Here is an 11,296-nt window from a genome sequence, read left to right as displayed (position 1 = left end):
AGCACTCAGAGCTATAGCTCAGGTCTTTAAAATAAATAAAAAAATACAAAATACAGAAGACAGAAAGATGCAGTTCATATTTACTCTACAGACATGAGATTGTTATGATTGTTATCATCTAATGTTCTGCAAATGCATTTATACCCTTAACAATAAACCTTCTCACTTTCTTTATGTATCTGATTTCAACCTTTAATAATAATAATAATAATTAATTTTATTTATAAAGCACTTTGCACCCTTGACTTCAGTTTTGCTAAAATTATTGGAAATTGTTGCATTTATTCTGCTTTGCACAGTAGCTTGTTTTTGCTGCCCAGGGTCCATTTGGCTTAGTTATAAAACCTGCAGTCCTGTATGATGCGGTGCATCACCGCATTATGTTATGACCTTCAGTCTACCAGCAACAGCAATAATCTATTGTCTATATACAGGATATTTAAAGGACAGCCATATTGGAAGCTTTACACTATAGGTCAAGTGTAGGTCCCACAGGTGGGGGTGGGGGTATTCATATCAGTGGCTCTCCAACCCACCCAGCCCTCTTATCTCCAGACAAAGGTAGGCCTCATGTACCGTCCTCACTCCTAAGCTCTTTAATCAATATCATCAGGAAAATAGAAGGAGGCCCGCCACATTGTGTGCTAACTCCCTCTTCTCTTCTCTGTGATGAGGCTTTTTCTCACTCATTCACCAGGTACTTCAGTGTCAGTCTATTGAGGTTGCTCTGAATGGGACCCTCTCCACCCTGAGGGAATATTGTCTGACCACAGGCTAAAATCTGAGAGTCTCCCTCTCTCCCTGGCTTTCTGTGCCTGTCTCCCAGCCTCTGCTGGCAACATCATTTCAAAGAAGAATAAAAATATGTGGCACATAACGACTATTAATAAATGTTTCACTTTAGTGGCCGCCACTGATTTTTTATTAATTTTTTTAAAGACCATTTGCTGTGGCGGGTCTCTCTTTCAAAGCCACCAGTCTTCCTCTCCCTATCCCTCTTCATTTGCTGGCCCACTTTACAATCCCTCGTTCTGAAAGTCGACAATCTGGCAGAGCACGATACAGCGGCTGCTTTTGAAGATTGGATGGTGATTAACCTTAGAGAGATTACCGCACATGTTCAACTTTGTGTATACGCTGCATTCTGATGACTTTTATGCTATATTAAATGATGTTTGAGAATTATGTTGTCTGTTTTTTAAGTCTTTGGACATCTGTCGGACATCTGTCAGACCTGGAACTGATGCGCAGGCTTCGGTGACACACACACTTTTCCTCTGTATTTCACTGCCATTCTGACTGGCCTGAATATTTCTTTTGATCCCACAGCTCTCCCCCTCTTGTGTTGCCGTTTAATAATTTATGGACACTCAGTCGCCGGACAAAATCCATCCGCAGAATAAGTGACAGAATGTGAGAGTAAAAATTTCATTCACCATAATTGCATGAAAAGGAACTGCAAAACTGGCCTTTTCATCTATTATTGATGTGTGCTTACAAGCCATGCATAATACAGAGAGCTGTGTTTATGACAACCATGTATTGAATATCATGCTCTGGGGTTTGGGCCTGTCTGATTTCAGTGCCACAGTTACTTGGCTGTTGTATTGAGTAATAGCCAACATGGACAGTGTTATCTCAGTAAAGGTAGAAAGAGCAATTGATGATGAGAGAATGCAACAGGGAGAGAGTGACAAAGGGAGAGGAGATAAAATAGGGGAAATTAGGAAGGAAGGCAGGGAGAGAGGGTGTGTTAGCTGACAACGGGTTAACGGGAATCTTTATTTTTAACAACATGTCATCACCAGCCGCCCATCTGCTCTTGCACTGTCAGAGTCTCTTGGGAGTGTGTGTGTGTGTGTGTGTGTGTGTGTGTGTGTGTGTGTGTGTGTGTGTGTGTATGGGTAAATGTATGACAGAGAAAGCGAGAGATGCAAGCAAACCACCACAGATCAAATCACTGATCAGCACCCAACAGAGGAGGAGGGGAGAGGACAAGGTTAGAGAGGTGGGTGGCACACAAATATTTCTCTCCTCTAATATCCAAATGGGGTGTGACAGGTGGGGCGAGGAGAGTAGGAGTGGAAGTGAGCAGTGTGTGTGAGTGTGTGTGATGGGGAAGTAAAGTAGGATTAGGTGGCTCAATCTACAACTACCCTCTCTGTGTTTGGATGGGGGATGGAAGGAGGTTTGAGATGATGGTCCAGAGGTAAGGAGAGGGAATGTATTAGCACGGAGGGGGCGGTATGAAGACACTAAGAAATAACAGAGGTGAAGAGGAGGAGGAGGTGTGCAGACCGTGCTCCAGGGGTGGCCCCAACAACTCATTTTACTGTGTTTCTTTCCAGAGAAAGGAACTAGTCCCTGGAGAACAAGGGAGCAATTGAGAAGAGTTGTTTGTTGGTGGAGGTGGTGGGGGGATGGACTTTGTATTTAGATAGACAGGACCAACAGCCAGCCGTTCCGCAGGTCAGTCATCATTAGCAAACAAAGTTTCAGTACAGTTAATCTCCTTGTTTTTGTCTTTTGTCTTCATGCTTCATGCCTGTTTTTTCTTGCTTCTCCCAGCTTGGACTTGTTTTTCACTTGCTACATCAAGACAAAGTGCAGCCCTCCAGTGGTCCACTCCGCTTTATCAAAAGTGTTTCGAGAAAATCTGATGGAATGTAAACATCTTGCTTTTGATATTAATGATGATGCACTTTCTTTTTGCACATCTAGAGCGAGCAGTCCGCAGCCCTTGTTTGTCTCACGTCTGCACTGAATCTGCTTCTTGTATACAGCACTGAAATCTCTCCCCTTTCTTCATCTTTTTCCCAATGTCTGTCTCCCTCCTCATCCTTCGGGCATGGTAAAGTTGAAGGCTAATTAGTCCAGAGAAACAAGTCATCCCAAAGAAACTCACCCTAGGCCACACAAACTCATCCTCCTATTGATCTTGTAGAACCCAAACAAGCACACACAAATTCACGCACAAAACAGGAGCAAAGAGACAAGATGAAGCATGAGTTTTTATGTCTTATATAAGGGACATATACATACAGAAAATCAGGAAGCATGCAGTAAGTTTTTTTTTTTCACCTTGATAGAGGTCAAGTGTTTTTCGAATATTCTGTATCATGCTCCACGATGCTATTTACAGAACTGGCTGTAGTGGAAGTGTTTTGAATTATCCAACCCTTTTTTCTTAGATTCGTTCTTCTCCTCAGTTCCTCCCGCTTTCTCAGCCATCCCTTCCCCCTCTCACGCTCTGTTCTTAGTCTTTCCCTTATTTCTGATCCATTTTTTATGCATTACTCCATTACTCTCAACTCCCATTTACAGTGCATTACCTCCTCCCATCTTTCACAAACACACTTTGTACTTCTCTCTCCTTCCTTCAGTCACTTTGCATCGCCCCTTCCCTCCCTCACTCTCTTCCAGTGCTTTATGACATTCTCCTCTCTTTCTCCCCTTCAACCCCTTTATTATCTCTTTGTCTCTTTTCCGGTCACGTTATCTCATACAAAGCTCTTCCTTTCCCCTTATCTTTATGTCCTATCATTCTCCGTACATCACTCTGTCTCTCTGAATGGCTGTCATCCTTAAAGCATGTCATGTGTTTTAACACTCCCTGCATTGTTGCCTATTGCTTTTGCTCTTTTACAACTAAAATTTACAGAAATCAGAAAATATAATTACTGCAACAGTAGTCACAGTCAGGCTGTCTGGATTTAAACACACAAGTGAATGCACAGACAAGCAGCAGACTTGATGATGTTATAAATCACTATGTTACAAGCTGCAACAGAGAGTAAAGCAGATGAGTGAGCAGTGTGTAGAGATGGTGTCCTGGAGATTTACGACCGGGTAACTGTGCTGATGTTGTCTTCGGTGAGTTTTTTTTACTATACACAAGACATGCAGGAGTTCATGGCAGTTTTTTCATGTCAAAGGTTGGTCACTTTGACTGAAGGACACAGCTTGCGGGAACCCATTCTCATTGCTGTGGATGAAACAAAAAGACATTTTATTTTGGAATGAGTTGTAACAAATTGTAAGTAAATAAATGTTTTAAAAATGATAATGCTCAAATGTCTTTGTAATGGTTTTATATAGCAATAATTGGTGATAACAATAAAGAGGATTCCTGTGCATGTTATGGCCACAGTGAATCTTATATGAAACTAAACACCACAACTGCAGTTACTATGATATTATTCGTCCATTTGAATTTATAAATTATTAATTCAACGTTAAGCTGTGCAATTTCAAAAGTTTTGTTTGAATTACATTTTTAGATTTTTAAATTCCGATAGAAAACTCAAGTCAAGTCAAATAGTCTCATTACTCGTGTTCACATCTGGTGGTTTTATGGTGGTAAATCAAATACCGGCACTAAAATTAAAAATTCAGATTTGAACATCCAAAATTCAAAGAAAGTCCAACAAAGCCTCGATAACTTCACCCAAAAGGAAACTACTAATTCTGTGAAAAAATGTAACTGTCCTCGAGGGGCTCTCTCAGGTCTGGGAATCACCCCAATCAGGATTAATTTTCCTGAAGTCAATGAAAGTGACACTATCTTGGCTAACTGCATCTATTATCACCATTCATTTTGTCATCGTTATAAAGGAGCAATTGTAAATTGTCGCTTTAACAAATGACTGTAATCAACGTTCAGGACATTGTTTTGACTGCATGACTGCATGTGCTCTTCTTTAAATTGTAATGAAATTGGCTTTATGTTATTTGTAATCTTTATCCAGTTCTATCTGTGACCACATGGAGTTTCAGTAACGTTGACCAAAAGCTTTGACTAACACATGAAATGGTAGAACCAGGCCTCAGAGCGATCCACCAGACAGGTTGTCCACTCTTTCAGGCTCACCTTCCTGTTTCTGTTACCGTCACATGACCTGCAAACGCAGTAAAGTTGTGAGTTGTCAATGTGGTGAACCTGGTACAACAGTATGAAAAGCTATTGTAGAATCACATTTATGCCTAAATGCCTAAATAAATCCATGCACAAACAAGTTCACAAACATGACATATTGATGCCCACAGAGAAGGTAAAAAGACATATCCATAGCTGCACTTGAAGCTCTTCAACAGCCATTGTCTTTCAGTTCAGCCGACATCGCTATCTCTGAAGGGTACTCCCTCAGTTTGTGTTAATCCATGGGCAGCGGGAGCCACAGTGGGTAATAAACATTATCATTGCTGGGAATGGCTTGACATTGACACAGCGAGCCCTACTCCCACAAAACCTGTCACTGCAGACTGGCAGAGAAACAGGGGATTGGGTGGGAGTAGGGATGGTGGAAAAAGAGGGAAACATAAAACGATGAAAGAATGAAAATGAAGGAGGGACTGACATAGAAAGAGGAAAAGTCTATTCAAAGGAAAGATGAAAGGGAAGTAGGAAGCTCAGAAGGGAAAAAGATGTGCTTCAACACGGAGGAGGAGTACGATGATAAAGAGATGGTGCGGTCATGAGATCGGAGGGGAGGAGGCCAAAGGAAGTGGAGATTGGCATGGAGGATGAATGGATAGATGGCGTGCAGAGAGAACAGCATGGTGGGAGGTGCAGCTTGGTCTCAGCGCGGAGGCGAAATGCACCACAGTGTGACATTTTAACCCTTGCTGTTTCAGTAATTAGCTGAAAAATAACATATTGCAAGAGACAGAAGGTTCACATTATGAACCTTTGTGTGACATCAGGTGAGGGGGATGTAAGCATAGTGAGCTACAAAGCCATTATCTTATTGACCACTCAGTCACCTTATGGCACTACAACTAAAAATGAATGAGGAACACTAGTAAATGTAGGTGGCTGCTATGATGCGGTGTGGTTTTGACCTATCAGTAAAAACATTAATTACTACTGAAATAATTTGTGTTTGTTTCCACTGAACTGATGATCATATAATTTTCTCTTGTTTCCTGCTGGCATATTGGAAGCAGTCCTATAGCAGGAGCTGCTGGAGGTGGGACTGACTGGAAAAACGGTGTGGCACAGTGCTCCAGTGGCATCCTCTTATAATGCAGCTTCTTCAGGTCCCGGCGACTCAACTTGCCATCTTTGTTCTTGTCCAGCAGGGAAAATCTTTGCTATAGAGAGAGCAGCAGAGAGATAACAATAGGTTGTGGAAGAAGCGACAATTCATAATTGTTTTAACTATTGCATTAAATTAAATCACAACGAACAAAACAAACATGCCCAAGTTTTTCCACCACTTTGGTCCACATTAAAGTTTCTCAACCACTATTGGATGGATTTCCATGAAATTCTGTACAGACATTCAAGGTCCTTGTAAATAAAATGATAAATGTTTTAACCAGCACCACCATCACAACAAATTTGTAATTTTTTAGGGAAACATGTCCACATCTATAGCATGGACTGTTTCCAGAGAATATACAGCATCTTAGGACTTTGGTAAACTCCTGGGTTTTCATATGGCACAAACACAGGTTTAACATTTGTGGTTTTGAGGGGAACGACTTGACAACAGCTGAATGGATTGCCATCAAGTCTTGCGTTTTGCAACAAAATATATTATTAACAATAGAATTATAATATTACTCCAGTACAAAAGTTTTAGTCCAGCTCAAAGAACATTTAGGCAATGCATGAACTCTTACAAAAATATCTTCTTAACACTGTCAACTCATCATTTTTTTATATCATCAAAATAATGCGCGACTTTCCTTTTAATTCATTTAAAGCCGGGAGGTCAAAGTGTCTGGCAGGAGGATATTAAGTATCTCTCTATTCACCATCTTATTGAATAATTCAGCGATTATTGACCAAATTCTATTTATACATAATGTCTGAGAGCCCCTGTCTCATTCTGTGGACGACCACACCATGAGCAACACAAGAACTTGCCACTTACGTCAGGTTGTTAACATCGATTTCTCTCCAGACAATCCATGAAACACAGTTTGTATACTAGCACGGTGATGGTGTCTGGTGTCAGAATCAACTTTATGTTCAGTATTCAGTTGCACTGGGAGTGAAAGCAATCCCTTGGTATGTTTTTTTCTTTAGCATTGAATCTTGTTGTGGATATTGATTCCTTTGCATCATCGTTAGCTCAGCTTGTCATACACCACAAACTGTTTATACTCTACAATCAGCTGACAATTAATTGAAGCACTATTTTCGGCTACCTGTGCAAGTTGTGTCCTCTCTGTGTGGCTGAGGCAGCTCTGGGGCGGGGCAGGGGTTGCAAAGTTCTCCCCCATACGACTCAGGAGCAGAAACCAGTCCAGGAGACGATACGGAAACTGACCTTTCTCTTCTTCAGTGCATTTACTCTTGGGGACTAGAGTGATAACAGAACTCATCTGTAAAGCTGCAGATCACAGTGGACATTGAGTGTAAAATTTAAAGCTGTGTTTACCCAGACAGGGTCCTGTGTGAGCCAGTCCAGTGTGGCGTCTCTTTCTGCAGGCTTCTTTATGCAGCAAACACTCATTCCTATAAGTCTTTCCCAGAACACTACACACTGGTGCCCTCTGCCTGATTTCATGAGCCAGTGTCCACATGCAAAACCATATGTGAGGATGGTTCAGTGCACACAGCTGGATCAAATAAACATCTGTACTCTATAATTCCACCCAAACACATTTACAGCATTTTTTTTTTGCTCTGTGTGAGTACAATTTACAGTTTCAAATACAATCAATACTGAACTTTTCATGTAGATGACAGAGTGCATTGGTCAAATGCTGTTAAGTTTAAATACCATCAGGTGTTTACCGTGGACATGATTGAGGACAAACACACTTGGGGACAAGGACTTCATTTTCCTGAACTACTTGGCACCAAGATCCCACTGGACTATGGCATTTCAGCAGTTCACAAAGCTTTTCTGAAACAATGAGGAACACTTCGATTACTGCATAAGTCTATAGTTCTCTATAGTTTAATGTGTGTGCGAGTGAATACATGACTATGGAGCTTCCACGACTGACTGAACATGCTGTATATGAGAGCATCACATAAAACGTCTCATAAGGATCTAGTTAACATAATGAAAAATCAGGGAGTCGTGACTGAAAAAGCCTAGAACTAAATGGTTAGAGGAGGAAAAAGCAAAGTAATGAATGGTAGGGGGACAGTGAATTATTTGAAAGCTGCCTCTAAAGTCTTGCTATACATGCTACTCTTGCTCCAAAACGCCATGTTGTACAGTAAGAGACAAATCTGTATAAATACATGTAATAGCCATTCTTGTTGTGAACTGTAAGATATGTTAGGATAAAGACTTTTGTCAAGTGTCCCTCTTGTCTTAACACTCAATTTAATAAATTGCTTTTAATTGTATGTTGTAATATAAATTATTTTTGGCAACATGCATTATATTTTTATTTAACATTGTGGACCTATCTCTTTACCTAAGATGGTGACTCTACCAGCTGTATAAACAACACAATACTTCAAAATAAAATACTAGAAGTCATTCTTTCTATATGAGACATGCAACTGTCTCAGAAGTGGCATTCTGGAGCTCTCTGGCGGCCTGCTAGGCAGGACAGGTAATTGCAATGTCCAAGGTTAAGACTCTAGCTGGGGACCTACTGCTGTGTTATTTCTGTACTTCACGGTACATAAAAAGTCTTACCTGGCTCCACTCTGCCAATGTAGGGTCTCAGGCTCTCCTCAACTTGTCTCTGTCTGCGCTGGGCTCGGCCTCCCTGATACGCACACAGACACACACACACCAACACAGCTCTCTGTAAGTTCTCTATCATGTTCTAGGCAAAGGTTAAAATGATCCTATGCTGTTTCTGAAGACATTCCAGAGACATGCAGTAAACTCAGGCATAAACTTGTCTTTTTTTGTACACTTACTAAATTACATTTTGGATCATGATCGTGTTGCAACATGTCAATTTCTTTTTTCATCTCTGTGATGCACCACATGTGGAGACTTGTAATCAATATTATGATTATTATTCTGTAAATTATCAAGAGTCCATTATTGTAGTAAGTGTATTTGAAATAATATAAAACACACCATAGTGAAAATGGTTAAACTTATATTTCTAGAAACTTTGTAGTTGGTGCCAGATCCACATCTGCCCTAAGAGTCCTCCAAGATTAGATGTGATACAGGTGCAATGCCGACCCAAAATGCTGGAGCAACACTTCCACAGCAAAGGAATAACTATTTTCCACAAAACAATCCTGATCACCACTTGAAGAAAACAGGTTCGTAATCAGAGACTGTGTGTGCTAAATATTATACAACAATAAACACAAAAAAACGAGTATGATTGTCATTTTTTAGTAAAGTGTAAAATGTATTTTTGCAGATTAAGACTAATGATGGACAAATTTAGACTAAGTTAGACTCAATTAGACTCACCTTGGCTGTACTGGTGTTGAGACTCAGAAGCAGAATCACGATAAAGGTCAAGCTTGGGGCCATGGCTGCGGCATTCAGTGGGCTACAAGATGGCAAATTAAAAAACACAATGTTTACAATCTCAGCAGAGAATATAAGCATACAAAAATAAATATTATATGAATTTGTAGTAATTCCCAGCAGCATCTTATTTACATTTTTTTTATTTAGAAAGGAAAACTTAAAAATAAAAAAAAAAAGGTCAAAGGACCATCAATTTACCCGGGCCCTGCTTTGTTAATGGTTGCAATTTTATTTTCTTCTGTGGTGTCACTTACAAACTATTACACTTTTCCAGTTCTTCTGTCAGTGTAGCAGGATACAATGCAGCTTACTGAGTCACAACAATATTTTTTCACTACAGAGGAAATACAAGGTTGAATTACACAGAAAAGACATTTAGTGTCCAGATCAGGAACTTATTACGGCTTAACAAGTCATTTTCTATCCCTCCTGACTGCTTGGAAAAAAGCATCTTACCAGTCCCTCTGTCAGTCCTTTCTTCTCTTTCTATTCCCTTGTTAGTGTTCTCCGTCTCTCCTCTTTGCCAGATGCCTTTTTCTCGCTGGCTCCCTGGCTCCTGTGAGGGAGCAGCAGTCATTACCTTTCCTTTTCATTTGATCCATCTATTTTTACATTCTTGCCTTATCTAACCCCTCCTCTCTGCTTTTTGTAGTCTAACAGCCTTTCCTCCCTTCTCACAAGCCCCCTGTTGATTGCCAGCCGGGCACACAGGTATCTCAACCAGGTGTTAGTTTATGGTTTTGCGCAGCAGAATTGTGCTGGGACAAAGAATGAGAGAAAGAGATAAGAAATAAAAAGTTTTTCTGGGGGGAAGTGATGTGGTTTTCATTGAAGTTGGCAATACTCCACAAAAAGATTTACAAGCCCGAGAGAACATATGGTCATACGTCTTCTTTCTCCTACCCTCCCCTCTCTCTCTGTCTTTCCAAAACTCTCTTTGTATTACAGACATGAGCACACACACACAGACACACAAGCATGCAGGTAGAAGTGTATACGGAGGAGGGACGCCTCTGAAAATATGAGCAGCTAAAGGAAATACCAGGGGAAAGATTGCACTCTGGTGGTTATGGTGGTTAATAGCAGTTTCCCTGAATGGTTGGTGTAACCTCTGTGGGCTTATAGGAGAAATCATAACACGAGTTTTCATTCAAGCATGTTATTTGACAGTCTGATATTGTTTTTGTTTTTTTTAACTTGAAGGCAGACCACAATTTTGTGAACGCTTCACAAAACACAGAGTTTCCTGTTAAAATATTTAATGAAACATATTCATGGGTGGACTATATAGTACAGATAAACACTGAATATTAAATTGAGGAGAAAACACAGTAGAAGGAATATAAATTAGTAAATTAAAACACGCACACCCTAAAGTTGCTGGTTAAGTTATGTCCTGCTTGACTGCCCTGCCCTACCTGTCTTTTCAATGTAGAAGTATTAAAATTTACCATAGATGATTTAACAGCATTTCTTCCCATAAACATAAAACCAGGATAAATAAACCCAATTAATGTTTTTGTCGCATAAAATAAGGGTGGTAAATATCACTTTGATGACATCCTGCCTCTTTTTGTGGATCTTTTAATCTTTTCATGAATTGCACCTCTTGGAAATTACTGTTTTGGTCCTTGTGTGTGTCGTTCATGTAGTCTATATTTAAAGGAGACTGCAGGAGCACTGTGGATCATTAACTTCCTGGGACTGTGCCTGGTAGACCCATGCAGTAATCCAACCATGCATTAATTACACCTCATAAACCCTTGGACCCTTCATTTCACAGGGCCTTGCCAGAAAGGGCTGCATAGCTCTCAATTAGTGCCTCTAGCGGCTAATACTAAATATAAGCCTGTGAATCCACATGAACGCAA

General features: G+C 40.3%; 1 protein-coding gene across 2 annotated transcripts; it reads right to left on the bottom strand.

Moving 5' to 3' along the window:
* Positions 1–2,998: 2,998 nt before the first annotated feature.
* On the bottom strand, positions 2,999–10,202 carry sparcl2 (SPARC-like 2). 2 transcript variants are annotated; one of them, XM_067516564.1, is made up of 10 exons: positions 9,882–10,202; positions 9,680–9,759; positions 9,363–9,444; positions 8,616–8,688; positions 7,751–7,862; positions 7,392–7,510; positions 7,159–7,313; positions 5,981–6,093; positions 4,804–4,898; positions 2,999–3,985 (listed from the first exon to the last, which is right to left on the bottom strand). In XM_067516564.1, the coding sequence occupies exons 3-10, from the start codon at positions 9,423–9,425 to the stop codon at positions 3,930–3,932; spliced, it is 786 nt and encodes a 261-aa protein (XP_067372665.1). In that variant the 5' UTR covers positions 9,426–9,444; positions 9,680–9,759; positions 9,882–10,202; the 3' UTR covers positions 2,999–3,929. The 2 variants fall into 2 exon arrangements, with proteins under 2 accessions (XP_067372665.1, XP_067372657.1); XM_067516556.1 differs by lacking the exon at positions 9,680–9,759.
* Between the last annotated feature and the right edge of the window lie 1,094 nt (positions 10,203–11,296).

Source organism: Channa argus, chromosome 1 (genome assembly GCF_033026475.1).
Source record: "Channa argus isolate prfri chromosome 1, Channa argus male v1.0, whole genome shotgun sequence".
Lineage (NCBI taxonomy): Eukaryota > Metazoa > Chordata > Actinopteri > Anabantiformes > Channidae > Channa > Channa argus.
This window is presented reverse-complemented; position numbering and strand designations above follow the sequence as displayed.

Coding starts and splice junctions, on each gene's coding strand:
- sparcl2 (XM_067516564.1), bottom strand. CDS start 9,425: ATGGCCCCAAGCTTGACCTTTATCGTGATTCTGCTTCTGAGTCTCAAC. Junction 4,899..5,980: donor TGTGCCACACCGTTTTTCCA/GTCAGTCCCACC, acceptor CTGCGTTTGCAG/GTCATGTGACGGTAACAGAA. Junction 3,986..4,803: donor CTGGTTCTACCATTTCATGT/GTTAGTCAAAGC, acceptor TTTCATCCACAG/CAATGAGAATGGGTTCCCGC.